The 27,905-nt window shown below is 43.9% G+C and overlaps 1 protein-coding gene and 3 long non-coding RNA genes across 7 annotated transcripts in view; 2 read left to right on the top strand and 2 right to left on the bottom strand.

Moving 5' to 3' along the window:
- The window catches only part of LOC119877039, a 42,045-nt gene extending 41,209 nt beyond the window's left edge, over positions 1-836 (bottom strand). Inside the window, exon 1 of the long non-coding RNA XR_005370574.1 lies at positions 140-836. This is a non-coding gene — a long non-coding RNA (uncharacterized LOC119877039). The remainder of the gene's footprint in view (positions 1-139) is intronic.
- Positions 1-27,905, bottom strand: part of LOC119877038 — an 84,576-nt gene that overhangs the window by 56,180 nt on the left and 491 nt on the right. Inside the window, exons 2-4 of one of the 2 annotated variants that reach the window (XR_005370573.1) lie at positions 18,071-18,330; positions 16,843-16,968; positions 7,899-14,498 (exon numbers count right to left, since the gene is read on the bottom strand). This is a non-coding gene — a long non-coding RNA (uncharacterized LOC119877038). Of the gene's footprint in view, positions 1-7,898; positions 14,499-16,842; positions 16,969-18,070; positions 18,331-27,905 lie in introns of those variants that run through there. The other variant, XR_005370572.1, reaches the window with a different exon arrangement.
- On the top strand, positions 405-18,623 carry LOC111090047. 3 transcript variants are annotated; one of them, XR_005370569.1, is made up of 6 exons: positions 405-595; positions 1,027-1,132; positions 15,270-15,335; positions 15,434-15,547; positions 16,028-16,177; positions 18,114-18,623. It is a non-coding gene; the product is annotated as an uncharacterized LOC111090047 (long non-coding RNA). The 3 variants fall into 3 exon arrangements; XR_005370568.1 differs by having other exon boundaries at positions 18,089-18,623; XR_005370570.1 differs by lacking the exon at positions 15,434-15,547 and having other exon boundaries at positions 18,089-18,623.
- LOC119877037 (40S ribosomal protein S24-like) lies at positions 20,152-20,678 on the top strand. The gene has a single exon (XM_038558702.1). It carries the CDS (start codon positions 20,152-20,154, stop codon positions 20,542-20,544), a length of 393 nt encoding a protein of 130 aa, XP_038414630.1. The 3' UTR covers positions 20,545-20,678.

The raw sequence follows: 27,905 nt of genomic DNA, 5'->3' as shown, positions 1-27,905 counted from the left end.
GCACAATACCAAACAGGGGAGAGAAGAGTAATTTTATAGTGGAGAAACCTGACAAACATGACCTCAGCCAGATGATCGAAATCGAACTAGGTCATAAATAATAAATCCTCGATATAATGTGATGAAAATGGAATCTTACCTCTACAGTCTTTCTCCCCAAAACATATAACCAAGTACAACCATGAGAAAAACATCAGACAAATTTCAGCTGAGAAACATTCTATATAATACCTGACCTGTACTCCTCAGAATTGTTGAGGTCACCAAGAACATTATGACAGGGGCACCTGGGTAGCTCAGTTTGTTAAGGAACCGACTTGATTTTGCTCAGATCATGATCTCAGGGGTTGTAAGACTGAGCCGTGCATCAGGCTCCATGCTCAGCAAGGCAGTGAATGGTTAAGATGTTCTCTCTCCCTCTCCCCCTGCCCCTCCCCACATTCCCTCTCTCAAAATGAATAAATAAAATCTTTTCAAAGGGGGAAGGGAGAAGAACATTATCACAGCCAAGAGGAGAACTAAATGTATGTACTCTGGTACCCTAGATTGGATCCTGGATGGGACACTGGGCTAAAACTAAAGAAATCTGAATAAGGTATGGTTTCATTCATATAATGTGTCCATATTGGCTCATTTGTCATGACAAATGTTCCACACTAACATAAGATGTTAGTAATAGGGGATATTGGGTGCAGAGGTGGGAGGGTGTGGGGACTTCCTGTAAGATCTTTGGGATTTCACTGTAAATCTACAATTGTTCTAGAAAATATAGCTTATTTAAAAAAAATAAGAAGGGCTATGAAGTAAGAAGGGTGGGAAGGGCTACTATAGATGGGATAGTCAGAGAAAATCTCTGAGGACGTGATGCTGATACCAAAGCATCAAGTTAATAGAGCAATATTTCTGAAGATGCTTATCCTTGATTTACCTCTGACTTGGTTCTCCATTGCACTCTTTAGGCTGCTTGGGAGCATACAATTTGATTTGCTGGAAAAACTAGAATGATAATACTTCTGACTTTTTCAGGCATGCACTTGGCACTACTCTTCAAGTCTTAACACTATTCACTCATCATCGCAACAAGCTGTACCAGATTAACGCCCCTGCAGATAAGAAAGTGCAATGCAGAGAGGTTCGGTGATACCCACTAAGTCACACACTATTAGACGTGGGAGTGGGCAGTGGCTGGGCTCCAGACTTCTTCAGGCTCTAGAGGAGAACCTGTTGCCTCCTTTTTGGAGGAGAAATCTTTGATAGGTATATGCTACACTAAGAGAATGTTTAGAGGAAAAGGAGAAATTAGAATTGGGAAAATAAATGATTCTAAGCTTTCCGTGTAAATGGGTTCAGTGACTAAGTGGAAATTGACAATTGTGCTGGTTCCTTGAGAAATTGTCTTCTGGTATATCTCTATTTCAGGATTCACTTTTGTTATGGAATTGTTTCTTGGACCACTTAGGAGACAATACTTAGGATAAGATTGTTAATAAATAAAGCAGATGTTTTACACGCACGCACATAACACACAAACCCCAAATGCTTAAGTAAGCTGACAATGGTAAGAGTTGGGAGAAGGGCATTTCAGGCAGAAGGAACAGCAAATCAAGGGCCTGAAGGAGTTCCAGGGAGAGAAAATGTTCACGAGGCTGAAGCAAAGCAAGTGAAAGGAAAACAGCAGGTCCTGAGGGTGGGCAGACAGCAGGACTGATGGAGCCTGGCCTGCAGACTGTAGCAAGGAGTGTGTCACCTCCTCAGGTCCACTTCTGGGTTTGGCAGCATGAGAATACAAGTAATATAATTGTATTAGTCTCCTATTGCTGCTCTGATGAATTACTACAAATTCAGTGGCGTGAAATAAGATCAATGGATCATCTTAGAGTTCTATGGTGAGAAGCGTGACACGAATCTCACTGTGCTAAAATCAAGGTGTCACGGAGCTGTGATCCTTCTTCTAACTCTAGAGGAGAACCTGTTGCCTTGCCTTTTCCAGCTTCTAGAGGCTGCTGGCATTCAGGGGCTTATGGCCCCTTCGTCCATCTTCAAATCAAGCAGTCCTGGCCCTCTACCCTCTGCTACCAGCATCTCACCTCCTTCTTTGACTCTGCCTCTCCTGCAGAGTCTGCCTCTCTACTTTCATTTACAAGAACCCTGGTGACTACATTGGGCCAAACCAGACAATCCAGGAGACTCTCCCCATCTCAAGACCCTTCCTTCAATCACCTCTGCAGAGTCCCTTTGCCATGTAAGGTAGCATTCACAAATTGCAAAAATTAGGATGAAACCTATTCAGGGGCCACTATTCAGCCTATAATAACAATAATAGCAACAACAGGACTATAGACATCAGATTGCTGACTTTCTGCTGACAAAATGCCCCAATTTTGCCAAGTTGGGCATTTTAAAAAAATCACCATATACCAATTACATTGGAAAGTCATCCACAGGTTTTAAACAGAGGAAAGGCATGAGGATGGGCACCACTTGCTATGGAGTCTCCTCTGTGAGGATGCTAGTCTCCCTGAGATGCTGGCCCGGCACACTTGGGCAGAGCACAACTGCATCATGATAAGCAGTCATCCTGGATATAACCTAATTTACGTTCTAAAAATTAAAAAAAAAAAAAACCTTATTATCGAAATCTCAAGCAAATACAAAAGTAGAAAATATAATAAAGTTCCCCAATCCCATAACCCAGTTCCAACAATGATCAATACATATCACCTACGTTTCCAGCAGCCTCCCTCTCCCACTGGATTATTTGAAGCAAATCGCAGGCGTCATCATTTGATCATAAGCCAGAAAATGTTACCTTGGATATTGCAGAGAAAGTTGTGGGAAGAGGTAATGGGAATGCAAAAGTAGAGGGCAGAGTGGAAGTGGACCAGTCAGATAGTCTGGGGTGGGACAGCAGATATGGAAGAAAAAGATGTGGACACATTGGGCCCATATAGTGGCGGCAGAGCTAACAGTGATGCCAGTGATCACCAAATTCTGTTTCCTCTTCTTCCTAGACGCGCAGCAAGACTACATTTCCCAGACTCCCTTGCAGTTAAGTGGGGCCATATGACTGAGTCCAGGCAGATGGGGTTTAGTCAGATAGTATCTGCACCCCCTCTCTCCCTCCCTCGGACCTGAAACCTCCCACACAGCCTTCCCCAGCCCTCTTCTCCAGGCTGAGAAGAAATTTGACAAGTGACACATGAAAGACCCTCCGTAAAGGGCAAGGGCAGCTAGAGAAAACTTGAGAGGAAATAGAATCTCTCCTGTTTCATTCACTTCAGTAATCTGAATGACCCCAACAGGTTGTGTGTGAGTAGGAAATTCGGTGACTCTGCTGAGTCTACAGAGGAAGGAAGATCTGTCCTACCATCAGGTTCTCCTGTTATGTTAGTGATTGTTTTGTTTAGTCTTTCTCAAGGACCATGTTGAGTGAGCCAAATTTCGCTTACAGCCTTCTCCCTTCGGGATCTGGCAGAGGCTGCCCGGTGTTTTGTCAGACTAGGCAAGTGTGATAGAGCCACTTCCAGTTTGAAACGTTTGAGAGAAACATATCGTATTTACAAGATTTCTGGATTAGTGAAAATCAATGTGAGCACACGACTTCAGTCAGTTGCTGCTGGAACCAACGTGAGGTGGTTTGTTGAGGGGAGCAAACCTCTGAAAGTCTGCTTTTATACTTTCCAGCCACTACCCACCCCCCCTCAAAAAAGGCTCCAAACCCCAGCTATCCTAAAGGGAGTTAAGACTTCCTGAAGCAGCAAAGAATTGAGTGTTAGCTCCTTGACCAGGTTTGGATTACCTCCGAAGGCAACTGGGCCATCGTACGTGGCATATATTTTTAGAGTTAGACGGGGAGAAGGGGCGGGCCGCTGTAGGCTGTGCTGCGGCTGGGTGTGGTGGGAAGTCACCCTCCCTCTTTGGGGACAAAGTGTCCCACCCTAAGCCGGATAGTGACATATCATAGCTCAGCCTCCCAATTTCACCCACTGGCCTCTGTTTCCCATATAATCCAAGGTCAGAGAGACCCAAAAAAACAGAGGTGACTCCACAGCCTCACAGGAAGCTAAAGCTGTGAGAAGAAGGATGTGCCACCCCGTGCACCTCCCCAAGGAGCTGTCTGTGCACTGGGCCAGGGCTGCTTCCGGGCCAGCATCCAGGTCTGCTGCTGAGGGCCAGGTGGTGTTGGAGTTGGCCTACTACCCCTCCTCCATCACATTTTCCAGGAAGGGGTGGGTAGGGACGGGTGGTAGGTGGGGACATTGTCGGCAATGAATGTTGGTGTTTTTGAGTGGGAGCCAAAGCATTGTGTGTTTCAGGGGGTCTGGCAGACTGCCTCCACCTAGGGAGACACACATGACAAGACCGTCACCTCGGCCTATCGCAGAGTCGTGTGAACTTCGCAGGGTAGGGTGGACTCAGGGGTGAGTTCCACCAGGAGGGCCAAGGCTTTCTTCCCCCACCATCAATCTCCTAGCAACTGAAGCAAAGGGGCAGAACGATGAGCTTGATGAAGTGGGGGGAGGGGGGCGGTGTAGTACCAGTCTTGTCAATCAGTTCCAGGGGTTAGATGTGGACAGACAGTTCTCTTCTTTCTATTGTCTAGTACTTGAGTCTGGATCTTAGCTGAGGCAAGTGGGCATTAACAATGGTGGTCCAAGGGCACCTAGGTGGCTCTGAGGTTGAGTGTCTGCCTTTGGCTCAGGTCATGATCCCAGGGTCCTGGGATCGAGTCCCACATCAGGCGCCTTGTGGGGAGCCTACTTCTCCCTCTGCCTGTGTCTCTGCCTCTCTCTCTGTGTCTCTCTCATGAATTTTATATATATATATATATATATATATATATATATATATATATATACATATATATATATATATTTTTTTTTTTTAACTAACGATGGTCCAGCTCGTAGCCATGAGAGCACAATCAGGCTGTGGTACGTTCCTATTTATCAAACCCCTTCCCCACTATGCTTATGCTCCCTCCTCACAGAGCCTTCAGTGGCCTGAGGATAACCCAGGAGAACAGAAGCAGAAGGAGAATGTCTAAGTCCAGAATGGCCAGCTTCTAACAGCTCTCTAGGAACTTTTCTACCAGAAGCGGGTCCTGCCGGCATCGTCTTCTTCAGGAGCTGGGTTACCGTGGGATTGGCCTGAGCGGCCCCTTTTACATTCCCTCTGATCACAGCTTGTTTGCATTTGGAAGCTTCAAGGCCGCGGCTGCGGCCCACCTGGTGTACATCACAGGGGCAACTACTGCCACCAGACCTAGCATTTGTTACAAATTTGAGACTTGTGGTATTTGAAGCTGCACAATCATTTGGGAGACTGAATATTCACGGGAGGGTTGTGGAGAGGGAGGCTGATGGGGTAGTGCGAGCCCCAGAGGAGACCATCCCGCTGGCTCTAAACTCGCAACCTGAGCATAGCCTGTAACCCTATCAGTTCAGAATTCCAGAGGCCTTCCCAGGTTACCAGATGGAGCAAATAAAAATACAGGCCCATCCCAGCCAATTTGAATTACAAATAAGGAATGAACACTTTTGTTTTTCATACAATTACGTCCCAAAGATCGCATGGGATATACTTGTGTTTAAAATATATTTGTTCTTTATCTGAAATTCAAATTTGACAGGGCACCCTGTATTTTCCCTGACAAGTCTAACCCAGGTACAGGGTGCCTCCAGAAGCTTCTCCGAAAGACAGAAGTGAAAGGAAACTCTGTGAATGCCGGCTTATTTGATAATTAGCCTTTCAACCAGTTGAGAGGCTGTTGTGGACCTCCAGCAGGATTTACTGATGTTAAGAACGAAGGACTTAATGCAGAGAACCCTGAAAGGCCAGTTGTCACCGACCCAGCCAGAGGGACTCTTTGGCCAGAAAAGAAGTGTTGGTCCTTTTAGAAAAATGAAACCTTGAGGCCTTTTAGCTTTATCTCAGTGGCTAGCAGATGCCTCAGCCCTGAGCTGCCTCAGCCCACACCCCGGGCCAGCTGGGCTACTCTCTTTCCTTACCCCACCCTCAGGCTGTGAGGGGGCAGGCCCCAGCTACTCCCCTCGGGTGCCTCTCCTCTCTGCTCCATGGACCGTCTTCTCCTGAGCCTGGTCACCTGAGAATCTGGGCCACAACTTGGTGGGAAAGGCAACTTCCGTTTTGCACTGAGTTGAAAATCACACACCGTAAAACTCACCACGTTAAAGGGGATGATTCTGCGGCTTTTAGTACAATCCAGCTCCGAACCCTTCCATGGCCGCAAGGAAAACCCCAGAGAAGCCTTCCCGGGCAACTTACTCTTGCTTTCTTCAAAACACAGAGCGCTTCCTGGCCGGAGGCTGGAGTGAGGGAACAAGAGGAAGGAGGCGCTTTGCTCTCCCAGCCCAATCTCTGGCTTTTAATTGGTTTGTAAAATGGAAGGTCTCACAATTAGCAGGCCCCAGGACAGGTGCGAGAGCCAAGTGGGGCCCTGGGTGACGGGAGAGGGTGCGACCTGGGTGCAGGCTTGGGCTGGAGGGCGTCGGAGAGGCCGCCAGGCTGTGAAACAATGTGCAGGGGGCCGTCGGCCCCAAAGGGTGTACACCAGCTCCCAGACCACATTCTTGGGGGACAGAGTAAGGAAAGGGGCAGGACTGGGCCTGGGCTTCCGGGTTCAGCGGGAGCAAATGACTCACTTCGGGGAGGTGCCCGGCCTTCCCTTGGACCCTCGATACTTTGAGGTTTCCTGATTTACAGGAGTTAGTTCCTTCTCGAAGGAACCCTCAGCCCTCTCCACTCCAGAGGGACCAACCCTCCTTCTTAGATAGAAAATCTGGTGCAACTGCATTTTTCGAGGCAACTGCTACTTCCTGCAGTGACTTGCAGCAGCTTTATCCCGCTGGTTCCAGCTTCCTTTATTCTTTCGCTGCCAACAGGGGTCCCCCGCTTAGCCCATCAGAAGCTTCCTCGCCTGGAACAGAGTCGCAAGGGGAGCCCTTCGTTCAGGCCTTGGGCTCATGCCTCTTTTGGGAAAGGATACAAGAAAAAGAACCAACCAGGAGGACGATCTTCTGAGACAGCTCGAGCTACCAGGGTGCATAGAACCGAACAGTCATCCACTTACCAAACCTGCCTTGATGGCGTGTTTGCACCCAGCACCGCTCCGAACGCCTCACTGATGTTTGCTCATTGAAGTTCGGAAGTCCTGTGATTAGGAAAATGAGCTTGCTTCAGGGTGGGGTGTCCTCGTGGGGTTGGCCTTACGTCCAGGCCTTAACCAACACCCCAGCCATCATGAGGAGCTCAAATCCCTCCGTTCCCATATGCAGTATTCGCAGGACCCAGAGAAGTTGCAGGAGGGACCCCTGGGTGGCTCAGCGGTTGAGCATCTACCTTTGGCTCAGGGCGTGATCCCAGGGCCCTGGGATCGAGTCCACATCAGGCTCCCCTCAGGGAGTCTGCTTCTCCCTCTGCCCATGTCTCTGCCTCTCTCTGTGTGTCTCTCATGAATAAATAAATTTTAAAAAAAGAAGTTCCAGGAATGACAGCAGAAAGTGGAAGAACAAATAGGTCTAACCTTCCGTGCACGGAGTCCGTCCCACAAATATCTTTATCTCCCTCTCCCTTGCTTCCATGGGCCACAGTATTGAAACAGCTGCCCACTGTGTCCAGCCTATGGACACTGTGCTCAGGTATCATGGAAGTAACAATATTCGAGTAGATGCCCTAGATGACAGAACTGGGAGAAATCTCTTTGGCCCAAGTGGAAGGTAACCAATCATTCGTCCTGGGTTTGGGGGATGAGAGGTGTAATTATATTTTTCCTAATAAAGATAACTTATTAAATCTAAGACAATACAAGTTGATTTTACACCATTTTGCAAATTCTTTCATACAAACACATTCCATACATTAGGAAAAAGTCTTTATTGTGCCATAGTGGGGATCGGGAAATACAATCCCTGTGTTTTTCCTTCCAGACTGTATTTAAATCGAATCATGATCTCTCTCTCAATTACAACTCCATCTGAAATTATGTCTCACTTTCAAATGTACTCTTGAATGCTGCGTACTCTCACCTTGTTTCCTACCTTGGACGAGGGTGTAGATGCTGTGTGTGTGCATGTGTATGTGTGTATGAGAAAGAGAGAGAGAAGGATTGAGACCGAAGTCTTTCAAGGAAGGGTTAAAGAGTCTCGTGCAAATTAGCTTCTTCTCCCATGGCGGGCACTGAGAATCACAGTGCTTAGAAGAAGTGGGATAATGAGGGAGTTGCTGCTTGTGATATCCCTTCCCTGGTGAAGCTTCAGGAAAGGTGAAGAGACTAATTGGCTGGTCTGGCAAATGATTCAAGATGAGTCCAAAAGGAGGGGCTGGCTGCTGGTAGGAAGTGAATGGAAATTCACCTGCATGCTGGCCTTTCCGTGGTGGGTGCCTAGATGTAAAAAACAGAGAGAGCAAAGGCCCTTCTCTCCATCACCTGCCAAGAGGAAAGCAGAGAGGATCTGTCATTGCCTCCAGGGAACAGCCGTTGCCATCATTTCAAGGTCACCTGAGGAGTGTGCCTTCATTGCAAACCCGTTAGCATGAGCTTCATGGCTTCAGGGAGCGTCCAAACAGCACAACTAGGGAAGGGCCGTGAGGGAGCAAAGGAGATGGAAATAATTGGTTGAAAATACTGGATGTGGGCACCCTCTAATCTGGGAGGACCGACGGTATTTGAGCAGGTCGTGCACTGCAGAATGCTAGGGGATACCACTGACGTGGACCCAACATTCCCTGAGGCTGACCCCGCACCTCCACTCCATCACCACCACCACAGCTGCAGCTCACAGCCCACACAATTCCTACTCTTGACTTTTTGGAAACCGAGCCTCCCATTCAACTTCATTCTAAGCAAGAAGCATCACAGTGGCAATTACTGCTGCCCTGCATCCTCATTTCCTCAAAGGATTTGTAGTGCATGTTTTTCCCACATACTCACCTCAAGTATAGAAACCTCACAGATTCAAATTAACTTGGAGAGGGTGTAGCAAATAAGGAGAAAGGCAAGATAAGTTGGTAAAAAAAAAATTCCGAATTCTTATGATGACACGAAAAATCTTTATGCTCGAATACATAGAGGGAATCAGTTAGGAGAGGGCTATAATTCTTTTTAAAAGAACACCTCAAAATAACTGTTATGATACTGTGAATTTACTAGCTTGCTCAACAAGAAGTCCCGTGGTAGGACAGAAACAAAGTTAGTTAATTCAATGCTTCAACAATGTCTAGAAAGATTTAAGTTTTTTACAACTATCCTATGCCATTCTCACTTAGAAGGTCAGCTTTGACCCTCTGGCTACCTTACCTCATGGTCACAAGATGGCAGCCATGGTTCCAGACATTCCACATAAATCCCACAACATTCTTTGGACAAACAGCCATTTCGTGTGTGTGTGGGGGGGGGGTGTGAGTGTGTAAGGATGTGTGTTTTATCAGAGAGGAAATGCTTAGTCAGAAGCACTCCATCTTAGAATACTAGTTAAGCGGCTAGAACGGAAAGTCTCAAAAATACGATGGTTTAAACAGGAAAGCTTGTTTATCTCTCATGTGCCAATGCCCACGTAACTAAGTCTATCTTGTTACCGTGCCATGCCCTGGAGTTGCGCGTTTGCTTCAAGCTGGATCACAAATATCAACTGCCAGTTTGAAGAAAGTGGAAAAGAGACACCGTGAACGACAATAGCAATTTCCTTATTTAAAACGTGCTCCAGAAATTAGACTCAACACTTTTTCTCACAGCTCGTGGACCAACACCGTCACATGGCCCCACCTTGCAGTAGGGGAGCCTGAGAAGTACAGTAGTTGGGCATCTGCCTGGCTCACCCTGGAGGACTGCTGCTACTGAAAAGGCAAAATGAACAAGGGGGGGTCATGAATATTCTCCACCACACTCCCCATGTGGACTTCTGCTCACGTCTCATTGACCGGAATTACTTCCGGTGATCAGAGCTAAAGCACTCACCGCAGGAGAAATGGAACCACTGTCATTGGCTTTGACCAGGGTTTCTCCATCTCAGCACCACTGACATCCTGGACTGGATGACTCTCCCTTGTGGGGAGCTTGCCCTGGGTTCTATAGAATGTTCAGCAGCACCCCTGGGCTTTACCCACTGGAGCAGTACCAAGGATGCCTCTTACCTGAGTCATGTGTGAAAGACATGGACACAGAATCAGAGCCATTCCCACTGGAGCAATGGGCTGGAAATAGCAACCCACAGCGTCTACTATTGTCAATAACACAGCAAATGTCAAACAACATGCAAACAAATGAAGGTCCTGTTAGATCATCTTTAATGAAACTAGTTATTCCATCTATATCTGTCCCGAGAGCATACCTGGTGCCCAAGCGTTTCAAGCACGTTCTTGGCTCTGGAAATACAGTAGTACGAAAGTACAAAAATCCCTGCTGGCAAATTGAATTTAAATTTTTAAAAAATGGAAAAAATGCAAATTACTCTAAGAAAAACCAAACCACACCAAAATCCCTGCCTTTACAGATCTTGAATTTTAGCACATAGCTACCTAACAGTTCAGAGTTAGCCATAGAGGCAGAGTTACCTTTAGAGGGTAGTATCAGAATCAAACTTTCCTGCACCCAGATTCTGGTTCTACCACTTATTAGGTATGTGACCCTGGGCAAGTTACTTTCGACTTTTTTTTCTTCTCTATTTTTCATCGTTCTCATCTCTTAAGTGAAGAGAATAATAATACTACCCACCTCTTAGCCCAGCACCTAACAGCTAATACTCTAAACAAGTATTAGCTGTGTTCTAGCAAATGAGCCCTGGACTAGGAGTCAGGAGTTTTTCATTCAGCAAATGTTTGTTGAGCATCTACTAGGTGCCAAACTCAGTTCTAGATACTGGGCATTCAGAGAGTCAGATAGCTGAAACATATCCTCTGTCCTTAAAGGGCCTTCCAGGTTCAACACTTAGTGGGGGTGTCCCTAGGGTGTGTGAGGGAGGGGGGTGAGAGGATGAACAGAACTTGGGTGTAGGTCCTGGTTTAATCTGGCAGTTTTCTTTCTAGCACCTGGATCAATGCCTGGCACATGGAAGGTATTCAACAAAATATTTGTTAAATGAAGAAATGAATGAATGTCTCTATATAGTGGGAACCAAAATCCTGACTCTCAGAAATGTTTTGTAAGCTTAGAAAGTCCTGTGTAAATATCAGTGAAGTCAGAAACCTTGATAGTCATTGACCATTATCAAAATAAGTTATTTATATGCAAACTGAAAATATCAAAACTTTTTCAAGTACTTGGAAGCCATCTGACTTTTTAAATAGATTGAAAAATCTTCCTTATATTATTTCCCTAGTAAACTCTTTCCCACAGTAACTGGAAAAGTAACCTTTAAACCAGCTCGTATCTAAATCATGGCAAACATGGACAAAATCCAAATGAACAGGATTTCACTACATAATTTACTCGGATTTAAAATGGTTTAAAAGTTATCATGTTAAATTCATTGACTTCATCCATAAAAATACATCCAAATGGGCTTAGAACTTGTTTTGGCTGGAGAGGTGGAAACGGAGAGTAATAACAAATGACACTCTACAAATTCTAAAAATTATTAGTGACAAAATTGGGTCTGTTCTTCCAATTCTCTTGTAATTATTTTACTCTGATTTTTGTTTATTTTTTTTCTTTAGAGAGTCAAGCTGTTTCCACTTAGATTACCTCTAAGTCTTCAAATGTAGCTACATTTAATATAAATCAGGGGGCAATTGTGAAGTTTGAGTAAACACAGAGGACCAAATTACTGTCATGCTGGGGGTGGGTGGAAGGCTGTGGGGACCGTTATCACATGCCTCATTTCTCTAAAATATTTTATTTCAATCTAGACATTCAAAAGGTAAAGTGTTGAATGCCTGGGGGCAGAGATGGAAAAAGTGAAGGTAAGTTTTACAGAGAACTAAAGTTGGCAGGAAATTGCACGATGAGATTCAGCTTGAAAATACACATTTATTTACCAAGAAGGAAACTATGAAAAGATCAAAGTACCCATTCCCCCTTGCACATTCCCCCAATTGATTCTGGGTATGACATGCAAGATTCGGGTAACCACTACCCCATACGCTATATTAAAACTTGGGGCACTTTAAATTTTCCCCTTGCTACTTTGCTTGAAATATGGGTCACTGCCCCAAGGTGCATGGTGGTACTCAGCTTACAGCTTTGGCCAATGAGGTAGGCTTTTGCATGCATGGGTAACTGCATTTCTTTTTATACCCTATAATCCATTTATATATGTTTTTTCCATTAAAAGGATGTCTTGAAATAAGAAGCATAAGTCATAATCATTCAAAGCATTTTTACATATTCAAGACAAAGAAAAAGCTAGAACAAGAGTTGAGAACCTAAAATAAGTGGGTCTAATGGAGGTCTTTTCTCATTAAGACAGCTGTTACTATTGTCTGTTGGCCTCAAAGATGGAGTGAGGAATCCATTGTGAATCTTTTTTAGGGACAAAAGTCTTTTTTTTCTTTTTAAGATTTTTATTTGTTAATTTGACAGTGAGAGAGAGCACAAGCAAAGGAGAGAGGCAGGGAGAGGCAGAGGGAGAAGCAGGCTCCCCACTTAGTAGGGAGCCCAAAGAAGGGCTCAATCCTAGGACCCCGGGATCATGACCTGAGCCAAAGGCAGATGCTTAACTGACTAAGCCCCCCAGGAGCTCTTTACAAAGTCTTGTAAAGAATTCTTTGCCATCAGAGCTTAGTGTACCTAAGAGGCACCTTTGGGAAATCAGCCCAACCCATAGCCCACCCTCTGTGGCTACAGCTTCTTCTTGGGTGGCTTCTTCATGACTCCAGCTCTTCTTGGTCTTCAGTGACACCTCTTTCCCCCATGGCCTCAGATCTCAGGATGGTATTGGATTCTTGCTGTTGTTGATCTCTTGATTCTTCTCCATCCCTTTTTTATACCCTTAACAGTGCCCATACCTCCATGGGTAAAACCATTACAGAAAGTCTATACATGTGCCACTTGTTTCCCCGACAACCACACTCCTTGTAGTATTTCCTGTGGCTAAAAAAAGCACCACAAAGTGGGAGGCTTTAAAAAATGTACTCTGGAAATCAGAAGTCCAAAATGACTTCACCTTGGCTAAAGCCAAGGTGTCAGCTGGGCTTCATTCTCCTGGAGGCTCTTGAGGAGAATTTTCCAGCTTCTAGATGGAGCCACATTCCTTGGTTCCTAGCCCCTTCCTCACTCTTCAAAGCCAGCAGTGTAGCATCTTCAAACCTCTCTTCCTTTGACCTCTGCTTCTGTCACCATCTTGGCTTCTCTGACTCTCTCTCCTGACTCCCTCTTTCCCATATAAGGTCCCCTAAGTGTAGCTTGGAGATCAAAGCTTGGGTACCCAAATAATCCAGGATAATCTCTCCATCTCAAGGTCCTTCATTTATGGAATCCCTTTGTCATGCAATGTACTCACAGATCCAGGGATGGGGACATGGACTTGGGTGTCTTTGAAGGCGTTTAGAAGACATGTCTGTCTACCATATCTTCCTTCAGAAAGGCAAAGGATTCTTCTGTTTCCTTTCCAAACATGCTGCTCTCCCCACACACTGTTTTACCCACCTCCTTCATAGCATTCCATCGAATTTCATCTGCCCCATTTCCCACTCTATCTCAACCCTGACAGGTCGGACAGGATGAGGAATTAACTAGCACCAAGACTTCGTGGTGATGATGGATTTTTGTGTTGCTTCTCTCACTTTGTGTTTACATTTTAACCAGATCTCTACTCCCTCAAAGAAAGGAATGATCATGGGGTTTCCAGTTATCCAGTGAAAAGATTAGACAATTGGTATTTCAGAGCTCATTTGACTGTCCTTCAAAGCGCAATACAAGGGGTGGTCTTGCCTGGAGATTATGAATTTTGGGAGGAACAAGATCTTATTATATAGTTAGTAGTTAAGTTTGGGTGCTGGCTTGTTATTGCACAGTCAGCTTGGGCTCTGGATTCAAATCCTACCAGAGTTAAAATCCACTTGCTGTCATTTATTACCATTGTGATCTTGCACACATTACTTAACCTCTCCATATTAGTTAGAGAACAGGCTAAGGTGCTGTAACAAAGACACTCCAAAATATGGTGATTTCAACAAGACAGAGGTTGATTTCGTATTCATATAATAATCTAAAGATATATTTAGGGCAGGCACGTACATTGCTTTGTCCCATAAGCACATCCAGGGACCGGGTTCCCTCTATGTTGCTCGGCTCGTCCTCATTCTGTGATCCTTGCTTTCATGGTCAAAGCCAGCTCACTACAGCCCCATCCTTGGAGCAAGGAAAAGAGGACATAGAGAGCAAGCAGTGTCCTTTGAAGGATGGGACACTAAAATTGCAGATCCCATTTCTCCTCACATACAACTGAGTCATGTGGCTGCACTGAACTACAAGGGAGTCTGCGAACCACAGCCATTCTTGGACATCCCCAGGTCCAGCCAAAATTCATCAGCTTCAATTACTTAAAGATAAAAAGAGAAGATAGAAATTAGGGAACAATTAGGAGGCTCTGCTACATCGTCTGCAGCTTAGTTTTGTCATCTACAAAATGAGAGCAGAGTTTTGATGATTAAGTGTAATACACAGAGAGGGATCTGAATTGGGTGCAGCACACAGTAAGTGCTCAATAAATGCTAGTGTATGTCACAGTACCATACGCCTCCCCCTCCCCTGCCATGTTTGGGTCCTAATGTCTGCTCCAAGGTAAAGACAGACCGTGAACAATCTTAGAATGTTGGAGGCTCATTCCCCCGAGTGTTGTGGTGCTGGGTGTGGATGGATGGGCTGAAGGTGCACCATCTGGCATCCACACGGAGCCTGGCCCTGAGGTACTGAACAATGTGAGCTGTGATGAATGAATCTCTTTATGAACAAGAAGTAGGCTCAGCCTGGAGAGTAGAGTAAGGAAAGAGAGGAGCCAAAGGAAAAATGAGGAGAAGGACAGGAATACAATGGAGGGAAAGCAGGGGCGCCAGCACTTTTGTGTGAATTTGAAAAAAAGATTCCCCTTCTTCAAGACATGTTACTGCCGTCTGCCTCAACGTCATCGTAATATACAAATCTACGCTATGATATGAATGACAGTCCCTAGAGTTGTTCAGCCATAACCTAGAAAAGCCATATAAAGGCCGAGGGATGGGAGGATAATAGGAAATAAGAAAGAAGTGTGAGAACGGAGATTAGAAATAAAAGTGGTATTATGAACTGAATTGTATTTTCCCCAAATTCATAGGTTGAAGTCCTAATACCCAATGTGACTGCATTTTTGAGAAAAGGCCTGTAAAGGAAATAATTAAGGGTAAGTGAAATCAAAAGAGTAGGGCTCTAATCTAATATGACACGTGACCATATAAGAAGAGAAAGAAACAGCAAAGCTCTTTCTCTGCGTGTGCACAGAAAACCATGTGAGGATACAGCAAGAAGGTAACCATTGACAAGCCAAGAGATGGGCCTCACCAGAAACAAACCCTGCAGATACACCTTGATCTTGAACATCTAGCCTCCAACCCTGTAAGAAAATGTCTATTGTTTAAGTCACCTCGTCTTTTGTAGGATAGCCCTAGCCGACTAATGCAGTGAGGAAGAGAGGAAAGGTTCATCACGAGAGAGGGCAGAGATTAGGGGAGAGGAGGAGCAGGAGAGAGAAGGGGTTCGGTTCTTCAGCAGGAAGTTGCACTGACCCTGATGTAATCTGGTGGCTTGGTCCTTTATAAGTGAGGCACTTGGTCCTTTATAAGTGAGGCACTGCTGCCACCTGGTGGCAATGTACTCAATCCGGTTATTCATTCAACAAACCTCTCTCGAGCACCTGCTCTGGGCAAGGAAGGGTGCGAAGCGGAGGGAATAATATTAGTAAGTGTTGATTAACACCTACTATGTGTTGAGCTCTGTCCTACGTGCTTTACATAGGATGAAATCATTTTAAAAATGATTAAAGCTTCACCACAACCTGCCCCAATCATATAGCAATATGATTATTCTATTTTACAGAGGGGGAAACTGAGGATACTGAGAAATTCAGTAAGTTGACCAAGAACCTACAGCTCATACGTGAGAAAGTGAGAGCTTGAACCAGGAATTCTGGCTCCAGAACCCTTTACAGACATGTTTCCCGCCCTTACAGTTTCTTCCTAATAAGAGGTAAATAACCAGTTTAGGGGAGTTGTGTAAAATACTAATACTTTGAAATGACAGCATACTGCTTTATTTATTTATTTTTTTATGGATTCTGTTTTTGAATTACAATCAAGAATACTCCACTTTAGCTAAAAGAGACCACACTCAACTGACTCATAGTTAGGGCATGGGTTAGTCACAGGCCCAGACCGGAAGGGTTTTGAAAAATAGAAAGCCCACATTCCACAGGAGCTACTTCAGCAAGAGAGAGAGGGATGGATGGAGAAATAAGTGGAAGAGGCGAAGCAGGAGAGAGGAGGGAGAAAGAAACTATAGCGCTGTGCTATCTAGTACAGTGGCCACTAGTTCTTGTTTAAATTTTCATTTTAACTAATTAAAGGACATTAAATTAAGAATTCAATTCCTTGGGGTGCTTAGGTGGTTCAGCCGGTTGGGCATCCGACTCTTGATTTTTGACTCACATCATAATAGGGTCCTAGGATCGAGCCCTGTGTCAGGCTCCACACTCAGCAGGGAGTCTGCTTGAGATTCTCTCCCTCTTCCTCTGCCCCCCCCCCAGATACATAAATAAATCTTTAAAAATTTAATTCCTCAATTGCGCTAGCCATCAGTTCATCCCAAGTGCTCAGCAGCCACTGCGGCTAGCACTACCACAGTGGACTACTTACAGAACATCCTCATCATGACAGAGCATTCCATCTGTCCTGCTGCAGATCCTTTATTCTAGAGAATGGGGTCTTCTCCGTGGCTGATTCAGGCATAGGTCACCCAGAATCCACCTTGCAGCTGGCAGTCTGCAGGTCAGTGACAAAGCAGAAGAGCAAACATACAGTAATTCCACAGCAAAGCAGATGGTGCCCCTCTTTCCCTCTGATCTGTCCTGGGGCAGGCTGAGAGGGAAGATGTTGAACCTAAGTGGGACTTGGCTCTTTTTTTAGGTGAGGTGATGGGAAGCAAAGAGGGGTCTTCTTCCTCTCTTCCGCTGGGTCCTGGAGTGGGTCGTAGGGTGCCGTTGCACATACATAACTTCCCACCATCTCCTACTGGGGTGTCCTCTTGGCTGGTGGTTAGATAACCAAGGAAAACTTCACCTCCCAGTTTCCATTTTACTCGGGGGCTTTGCCCTTAGCCTATGCTCCATTCCATTGTCCAGTAGCTGCCTGTCACCACATACTGAGTCGTCTGGGCCCCTGCACTCTTGGTCCTGTCCCTAGGATCTAGGAAGATCCAAATGTGTTGGTTAATAAAAGCTCTTGTTCTATGTGACGATCATGCTTACTTGCTTTACGTGAGCCTCTGATTATCTAACATTAACCTTTCAGCTGTGATAAACTAGCAGCAGTGGGGTATTTAGACAGGCAATAGCCACCTAGGAATATTAAATTAATCTAGTTGGCTGCTAAGAAGTTAACTAAAACACACAGATCCAGAAACACAGACTGGGGTAGCACTCAAGCTTTAATGTGACTACTGCTCCACCCCACTCTGTACCATTGCGGAATTCATTCTGTCTCGTGTCTGTCCCATTCCTTCAGTCTCACTCTTCAACCCAAGTCCCTTGATTACATCTCGTACCAGCTAAGTCATTGGCCTCTATAAAAATGTCCCTGCTCTAGACTCAGGTCCTCCAAAACACTCTTCAGCTAAATTCATTCAACAAATATTTATTGAGCATCTGCTGCTTCCCAAAGGATTGTGGTCTAGTCCACACTGGTATTATGAAATAGCTGTAGGTACAGAGTAGAACATAGCTACTGGTTCATATTCCTATGGATGCCAATGATAGGAAACTCCCACTGGCATAAGCCGACAAAGGGCATTCATTAGCCAATCAAGTCCAAAAGTATGGTGCAGTGTGACCCAAAGGCTCAAACAATGTCACCAGCCAACTCTCACCTTCATTCCTTTCTCCAGATCCTCAGTTTGGCTCTCTCCTCAGGGACACGGTGACAACAGAAGGCTTCCAGCAGCTCCAGACTTACAACGGAATCATGTGTGTCTCTCCATGAGCTCCCATCATGTCCCAGGATTCACTCTCATTAGCCAAACCTGGCTCACCTGGTCACCTCTGAACTGTGGCCTGAAGGAAGGCTCTGATCTGGCTGGTCTCAGGTTATTTGGAGCACCTCTGACATCGGGGAGGGGGAGCCACAGAACTGGTGACAGAGAATGTAGACAAGAAGCCGGGGAGATTTAAAAAGCAGCAGATATCTCAGACTGAATAAAACATAGGAAGAACATGGGAAGAAACAGGTGCGTGCCCACGTCTGCAGGAAGGGTTCACAGCAGAGGGTAAACCTGAGCGGACTCTTAGAAAGAAAGGGACAGGAATCTCCTGGTCAGGCAGGAGAAGGCGTGAGAATGGGAGGGAGGGGATCCCAGTGGTAAGAATGGCCTGTGTGATCACAAAAGAGAATGACCTATGTGCCCATCTTTTTGTACCCAGCAAAGAGCCTGATTCAAAGCCAGGCTCTGCAGCTCTAGGGCCTGGTCTGAATCCCAATTCTGAAACTTACTAGTTGGTAATCTTGGCTGGTTACTTAGTCTCAGGTTGCTTTATAACTTAGGCAACCTGGAACTTAACCAGGACAAGACTTGTGCCTCAGTTTCCCCATCTGCCAAATGGGAAAAGTAATAGTACCTGCCTCACAGGGTTGCTGTCAGGATTAATAGAAATGTGTAAAATAATAAAAGTCAGCTATGACAAGCCCACAGCTAACATAATACTCAATGATGAAATGCCAAAAACTTTTCCTTTAAGATCAGGAACAAGATTGCCCACTCTCACTACTTTTATTCAACATGGTATCAGAATTCATATTGTTAAAATCTCCATACTATCCAAGGCAAGCTACAGATTCAATGCAATCCCCACCAAAATTCCAATAGTATTTTTCACAGATATAGAACAAACTATTCTAAAATTTGTATGGACTCACAGAAGAACCCAAATAGCCAAAACAATCTTTAGAAAGAGAAACAAAGCTGGAAGCATCATGTTCCCTATTGCAAAGCATATTACGAGGGTATAGCAATCAAAGTAGTATGGTTCTGGCATGAAAACAGACACACAGATCATTGGGACAGAATAAAGACCCCCAAAATAAACCCAAGTATATATGGTCAATTAATTTAGGTCAAAGGGGCCTAGAATATACAATAGGGGAAAGGACAGTCTCTTCAATAAATAGTATTGGGAAAACTGAACAGCCACCTGCAAAAGAATGAAACTAGATCACCATCTCATACCATATATTATACCAAAAATTAACTCAAAATGAATTAAATACTTGAATGTAAGATCTGAAACCATAAACTCCTAGAAGAAAACATAGGCAGGAAGCTCCTTGACATCAGTCTTGGTGATTATTTTCTTTTAATTTGACACCAAAGACAAAGGCAACAAAAGCAAATAAATAAATGAGACTACATCAAACTATAAAGTTTCTGCACAGCAAAGGAAACCATCACCAAAATGAAACGGCACTCTACCAGATAGGAGAAAATATTTTCAAATCATATATCTAATAAGAGGTTAATATCTAAAATATATAAAGAATGCATACGGCACAACAGCAAAAAAAAAAAAAAACAAAAAAAAAAAACCTCATTAAAAAAATGGGCAAAGGATCCGAATACACATTTTTCCAAAGAGGACATACAGATGGCAACAGACACATGAAAAGATGCTCAACATCACTCATCATCAGAGAAATGCAAAACAAAAGCACACCAAATGCACACCAAAATCACAAGGAGCTATCACCTCACAACTATCAGAATGGCTAGCATCAAAAAGACAAGAAAGAACAAGTGCTGGTGAGGATGTAGAGAAAAAGAAACCCTTGAGCACCGTTGGTGGGGTTGCAAGTATGACGCAACCACTATAGCACTGCATGGAAGTTCCTCAAAAAAACTAGAACTACCATATAGTCATTCTCTTTTCTTCCTCGGCTGCTTGAAGCTTGGCCACCATCATGACTGACACAGTAACTATCCGTCCCCAGCAGCTCATGGCCAACCGACAACTCCAGAGGGAACAAATATTCATTGGCGTTCTTCACCCCAGAAAGCCAAAAGTACCTGAGACAGATATTCGGGAAAAACTAGCCAAAATGGACAAGACCACAACAGACGTCATCTTTGTGTTTGGATTCAGAACCTATTTGGGCGGTGGCAAGACAACTAGCTTTGGCATGATTTATGATTCATTGGCTTATGCAAAGAAAAATGAACTCAAACATAGACTTTCGAGACATGGCCTGTGTGAGCAGAAAAAGACCTCAAGAACACAGGAAAAGGAATGCAGGAACAGAATGAAGAAGGCCAAGGGAACTGCAAAAGCCAGTGTTGGTGCTGGCAACAAATGAGCTGGAGATTGAACAACAGAAGGAGTAAAGATTCTGCAGTGACTTTACCTGTGGTGATTGTGCAGATTTTTCCTGAGAGGATTAATAAAATAAGAACTTAAAGAGAGAAAGAGAGAGAGAGAGAGAGAACCATCATATGATTCAGCAATTCCACTTCTGGGTATTTATCCAAAGAAAATGAAAACACCAACTCAAAAAGATATAGGCACCCCCGTGTGCATTAAAGCATTATTTTCAACAGCCTGGATATGGAAACCACGGAACTGTCCATCAGTGGAAGGATGGATAAAGAAAATGTAGGGGGTGTGTGTGTGTGTGCGCACATGTGTATAATTCAGTCATAAAAAAAAGTAAAATCTTGCCATTTGCAACAACGGAGATGGACCTTGAAGATAAGTGCAATAAGTCAGGCAGAGAACGATAATTGCATATCATATGACCACACTTACATATGGAATAAAAAAAAGAATCCAAGCTTATAGTTACAGGGAACAGATTAGTGGCTGCCAGAGGTGGGGGTAGGGCGTGGGGCGGGGAACAAAATACATGAAGAGGGTCAAAAGGTACAAACGCCTAGTTATAAAATAAATAAGTTATGGGAATATAATACACAGCATGGTGACTATAGTTAATAATACTGTATCGCATATTTTAAATTTGCTAAAAGAGTACATCTTAAAAGTTCTCATCACAAGAAAAACATCTGTTAACTACGTGGGGTGACAGATGATCACTTCACAATATACACAAATATCAAGTCTTTATGTTGTGCACCTGAAATGCATTAAATGTTATTTGTTGATCATACCTCAAACTTTAAAAAAAAGTTTTTAAAATGCGTTACTGTGTCTAAAGCACCTAGAATAGGGCCTGTCACATAAAAAATGCTAAAATGAATTATTAAAGACAACAAAACTGTGCTATCCCTAGTTTAAAATAATGACCTACAATTTAGTGTAACTACAGATTTGGTTAATGAAAAAAATGACAACAAAAGAAAAACAAAACTTTACCTTGCTCATGATCATTTATACAGATAACATTATATATCATGTAGAGTCCCGTTCCTACTCATCCATAAGTCACCCTCTATCCAGTCATGCTGTTTGCAAGATGTTATCCCACAGTTCACAGTTTATAGGAAAAGTAGTTTCTCTTTCTGGCTTTTGTTTCCTAAGGTCTAATATTGCAAACTTATTTTAGCATAATGTTGCTCAGTTTAGCCCACCCAAGCCTCATGAGACAACCTGACCCCAACAACCAGGAAGAGAGAAACTGAACAGGATGTACACACAACCCACTCTACGTTGAGATCATTTTGTAAATGTTAGGCTCTGAAACTGGGTCAATGGTCTTGTTATTCCTAGTCTCCATGTGACATTTTCTTAATTAATTAATTAACATGTGCATGTGAGGGACTTTGGCCAGATAGGCTCATTGTATTTCATTCTTTGGAAACCCTCCAACCTCCACCTGTAAGAAACAATGACTTTTGAAGTGGTCTAGGCAAAAGGAAATATATCTTATTTGCAACATTTCATGCAGTGGGGTAAAGAAAGGAAATTAGAAAAAGGGATGTGGTAAGATCAGGGTACAAGGCTATGCTCAAAAAGGATGTGCTCTGGGGTCACCCTCCCCAGGTTTAAACCCCAGCTCTGCTAGTTCCAAGCTAGTGACTTGAGCAAATTTCTGATCAGAACCTTGGTTTCTTCCTTTGCAAAATGGGGGTGATAACAATGCCAACCTCATGATAGTAGCCAGCCCCTAACAAGGCTTCCAATGTCCTCTACCTCCTGGGACTCATGTCTTTGTGTTTCCTTCCTGTGGTATCAGGATTGGTCTGTGTGACTGATCAATTATGGCAGAAGTGATGAGATGTTCACCTTCAAGGCTCAATGAAAGCTGGAAAGATAACTTTCCAGGGGCTGTTATTTCTTCCACTTCTAGGGGACAGAAAACCTTAATAAATCCTTGTCCTGATTACTAGGCCAGGAAGGAATGGATAACCCTAGTGCCCAGAGGCCTCTCAGATAAAATGTGATGGATTCAGTCTTTGAAAATACACCTGGGTGTTCATGAAGTGTCAGCTTTTTTTTTTTTTTTTTCCCCTGAATTTGCCTTTGGTATCTGACTATGCTCTTAACCATTAACGTCTTTGAAATTACTATCCCTTTCAATTATCCATCCAAACTTCCCAAGTGGGAAAGACACATGCATGCAGCAATCATTTGGTACAAGCAGAAAATATTAACTCTCTAATTTTATTGATGTAAGTGGCCTGCTTCACAGATACAGCTTGTGAGATGTAATCATAGGTGACTATAATTTGTTCTTCTACTGTCCCTTTAACTTTTCTCAGTGGGCTGGCATTTCCTTCACCCCAGATCAAAGCCCTCTGCAGGCTCATGATTTTTTCTGGACACTCAGGTAATTTTCAAAGTTTGATGGTCATGTTTCATAAATTGCAGCCTCAATGCATAACTTATGTAAATGTAAGCGCAAATGAGCAAAGAAAAATAGCAGAACTAATGCTTCTCTTCCAAGACAAGGTGTCCACATTGATCCAACAAACAGAATGAAACAGTAATGATCAAATCAAATCTGACAGGAAGGTAGCCCCCTGCCATGCAAAGCAAAATTATTAAGATGGTTATTTAAAATTAAGGATTTATACTATCATTGACAATGACCCTTCCTCTCAATGTAGTTTGCGCCATGAAATATTCATTAATTATATTACCACACAGTACAGAATTCACAAACAAGTAAAAAAAAAAAAAAACCCACATTTATTGAGGGTATACCCCTCAATTTTTATTGGTATCGGTTAGCAATAAAAAAAGAGACCCCTGCTTTATGTTTCCATGCAAGCCTTGCTGCTTCCAGAAAGATGCCCACAGACCTCTGCATTGAACTCCAACAGCATCTGTGGATGGGTCCACCTCAATCCCCCTTAATTATTCAGTTTCCCACTCGGATCTCTAGGTTTCATTTTATGGCTTCACTTGCCCTATAAGGTTATGAACTTTTCAAGGACAAGCCAACATCCATGCTGCTTGCCACCTGTGAAAGGGGTCTGATAATACCACAGAAGTGCATCTATGCCAGCCAGGAATACTATTTCCTTTTGGCCTAGGATTGGGGACTTATAGAGTTATCCTAGCCCAAGGAAGACAGTGGGTGGAGGGAGGAGAAAGAAAGCATTTTTTTAAAACTCAAAAGTATCTGGAAGATTGGCTCTGTTTGATTCCTTAAAGAGCAGAAAGAAAAGCCAAAGCTATCACAAAATATCACTTAATTTCTCATTTCTTATTGTTCTAGTTCAATGATTCTTCTTGGAAATAAAGAGGAAGTATTTGAGTAGTGAGAATTGCAAAATTCTGGGAATCCAAGCTCTCTTCGACAAAGCAATACCTGTCCACCCCACTCCTGCCCCCACCCCCACCCCAGGGCATCTTTCTTCTCCATAATCCCTCCCTCCTTTGTTCATCCTCCTTCCCCTTCCTTCTTTGATTCCCCTTCCCACCTACTGAGGCCCCACAGTACATTTGTCCTGTAAGAAAGTTAAAGAACAATAAGGTAGGCCCAGGAAAAGCTTGCCACTTCAACTCCTTTGGGAACAGAGAGGTTGAAAGAAACAGATGCAAACCAACTGGAAGGGCAAGGTGTACACATGGTTAATTCTCCTTATTTATAGCAATTACTCTATAAAGTCGCTGTGAGCACTGAATTAGTTAGTGAGTCCTAAACCACTGCTGCCAGGGGAAACACAGTAGGGTTCTGCGAACTTTTGGTTGTATTTTCCAGTCAATATGTCTCTTTTTTTTGTTTTTTGTTTTTTTAATATTTTATTTATTTATTCATGAGAGACATTGAGAGAGAGGCAGAGACACAGGCAGAGGGAGAAGCAGGCTCCTTGTGGGGAGCCGATGTAGGATTTGATCCTAGGACCCAAGATCACGACCTGAGCTGAAGGCAGACGCTCTATCACTGAGCCACCTGGGTGCCCCAATACGTGATCTTATTTTATGTGTGTGTCTGTCCAAGGATACCTTACTTAATATACAGTTGATTCACGATCATCACACTCATGCCCACAGCATGAGGAGTCACACCTGAACGAAACATATCTAACACAGGTGCGTTCTTTCTCCATGGGGCACATCACAGCCCTCCTGTGCTTAGGAACATGAGACAGCACCTGAGCGTTGCTTGGAGGACATTTTAAAAGCAAAATAAATGACCAACAGAAAGCACAAAAATGTGAAAAACAGGACACTAAATAGACCCCAAAAAGGACATTTTTTTCCAGTCTAAGATGCAGACACAAGAAGGCTCAGCTTTGTGTTGTTCAACCCCAGCTGAGAAGGGGAGCCTCAGACAACTCAAATTCTCCATTGCTCTGTGTGTGTCCACATGTGACCACAAAAGGGCCACAAGGATTGATTTGGGGGTAACACATACATTCTAGAGAGTGGACAAAGTCACAAATATGAAACCTGCAAATAATAAGCATTGACTCTGTGTGTGCAGGCATGCTTGTGCATGTGTGTGTGTGTGTGTGTGTGTGTGTAAAGTTCCTGCTCAGAAAAATTAAGGACAAACAGGGGAAGGGGAATGAACTGGGAAAATATTTCTAGTGAAGGAGGACAATGAATAGGGGTGAGGGGAGTGAGCTGGGAGCACCGAAGTGTTTGCCATTAGCAGGAACATGGTAAGGGTGTTTCCTGTTACAAGCAAGCATGTTGCCTGGTGACATCTATAGGGCAGGGAAGAGTTCACAAGGCAGCTTTCTCTTTGCCTCAAAGTCAACAAAGAGTAAAGCACTGAATAAAAGGAACCCCTGGAGCCTCATACGAAATCTCCTTTATTCATTTATACATTTGTTTATCCATCCAACACACGTGCTCGAAGAGGGAAAATACGCCATCTGGAAATTCAGGACACTCCACCTACTCCTGGAGAAGGATAAATAAACCAACACTTGTGTGGTATGGTAGGTGCTGTGTTGGGGTTGACAGAGCATTACAAGAGTACTGATTTGAGGATTGGGGCCAGGACTCCAAGAGGAGGAGTCCTGACGTGCTTGATAAACTCTCGAACCGAATTTCCTCTGATCCCAAAAGTACCCTTTGAACCTCTAAAGCAGTGGTGTTTAATTTAATACGCACATCAATCCCTGGGAGTATGTTATTAAGATACAGATTCTTTAAAAAAAAAAAAAAAAAAACCTTATTTACTTATTTATTTCAGAGAGAGAGAGAGAGAGAACATCAAGGAGATGGAAAACCAGGATCCCTGCAGAACAGAGAGCCCAATGTGGGGCTCGATCCCAACACCCTGGGATCATGACCTGAGCCAAAGGTAGATGCTTAACCTACTGAGCCACCCAGGCGCCCTAAGATGTGGATTCTGATCCAGCAGGCCAGGGACAGAGCCGGAGATCTGCATTTCTGGTGAGGCTTTTAGGAGACACTAATGCTGCTGGTCCTGGAACCACACTTGGTGTGCGACAGAGGGACAGTCATGTGACCAGAAGTCCCACCTAGCACGGCCTGATAGTCCATCCTGTTCAGGCCAGTCCCTTCTGTGGGCACAAGCAGATAAATAGCACATCTGTGTGGCAGGTTCTCAGTTGGGCTAGGGGTTTGGGGAGGAGGTGGGGAGGGGCAGAGAAGGAGCTCGGGCAGGAGAGGAGGGTCGCTCACACTATTTTCCTAAATTGGAAGAACTTGGTCTTGTGTTCCTCTCTTTCATCCCTGGCCTCCCGGGCTGCCCAAACCTTTTCATGGCATGAATAGACTAGAAATGTGCATATTAAGAATAAAATTCTTGCACAAATAAGAACTGATTTACAGAAAAATGGAGAAACAGGTCAGGGTTGCCTCGACCATTTTGTGAGCTAAATGTGAAGAAAAAAAAGAGAGCTAAAATAGATTCTTCCACTTTCTCACCCATTGTAAGAAGAACATGAAGGGCATCACATACACCTCTGTTCTGTTAGGGCAGGAGGTTCTACTAGAGCCCCGCCCAGACTGGAAGGTGGATAGGCAGAGTCCTGGGAAGGGAAAGGAGAACTCTCTCCAGGAAAGATGGGGGCTGGGTGGGGGTTTAGGCTTAAGGAAACCTTCCACTAAACTGCAAAACTCAAGGAAACCACCATCCTCCCTACATCCACGCCATTGCTGAATCCAAAGGAGGCTTTCACTCCTTTTTTTAATGGTCCTCTAGGCTGCATTTGACTTTGTTGCCTGGCTTTTCCTAGTTGATTTCATGAGTTCTTCTTACCCTACTCCCCCCTATTTAAAAATTTCAGCTTTATTGAGTTACAGCTGACAAAATTATAAGATCTTTAAAGTGTGCATTGTGGTGATTTGATACATGCCTATGTTGTGAAAAGACTGTCCCCATCCTTTAGACTTTTTTTGTTAAAACCTCTTGTTCTCCCAGCTTTCAACCTGCTTTCATTGCTCTTCTCTCTACACACTCTACTTGGGCAGAGCTTTTTCACTGTTATACATTACTTGACCTTCTCATATCTACCATAAACTTCCCCAGAGACATGGACTTACACATCCAACTGATTCACAGATATCTCCACTTTGAATCCCATAAGCTCTCAAACTACCAATGTTCAAAATTAAACTTAGATCATCCTCGCCTAAATCTGTCCTCTTCATATGTGTCTATCTCTGGTTAATTGCTCACACACCAAAGCCAAAAATCTGAGAATCACCTTAGGCCTCTTCCTCTTTTTAATCTGTGAATCCATTTCCTTCCATTCCTTCCTTTCTCTCTATCTTTACTTACTCCTTTTGTTAGGCCCCTACATCTTCTTCATGGACTATTGTTAAAAGTTTCCTAACTCACCTGCCTCTGGTTGTGATAGCTCATATCCATTCTCTGAATAACTACCAGTGTTCTCTCCATGACCTGAATCTGACCATGTCCCTCACGTTTAAAATTCTTCAATGGGTCCCTTATTTACGAATTCAAGATTAAAGACCCAGTTGTCTAAGGTCCTCTGAGACCTGTCCTCTTCTAACTTCTCTAGTTTTAACACTGAGATCCCAGCCCAAAAGAAATCATCTTTTAACCCTTCCTCGCCCTCTGGAAGGTTTCCAAAGCTGAGCTCGATGTCCCAGCTCTGCATTCCAATCTTGCAGCCAACACATACTCAAACCACAGAATTCAATACAGTATATTGAAATGACCTTCCAAGTTTCTAAAATGAGAGTATTGGCTTATTCTGTCTTTGCTCTCCAGGGCCTGGAAATGTACATAATAAACGGTAAAGGAAAAACTTGTTGAATTGGCACAATTTAGGTCACGTGTGCTAGCTTGCCAACACGGCAAGCCAG

This window comes from Canis lupus, chromosome 15 (genome assembly GCF_011100685.1).
Source record: "Canis lupus familiaris isolate Mischka breed German Shepherd chromosome 15, alternate assembly UU_Cfam_GSD_1.0, whole genome shotgun sequence".
NCBI lineage: Eukaryota > Metazoa > Chordata > Mammalia > Carnivora > Canidae > Canis > Canis lupus.
The sequence above is the reverse complement of the archived record's forward strand: the minus strand, read 5'-3'. Positions and strand labels throughout refer to the sequence as shown.

Excerpts from the sequence above, each read along its gene's own strand:
- LOC119877037 (XM_038558702.1), top strand. The coding sequence starts at position 20,152 with ATGACTGACACAGTAACTATCCGTCCCCAGCAGCTCATGGCCAACCGA.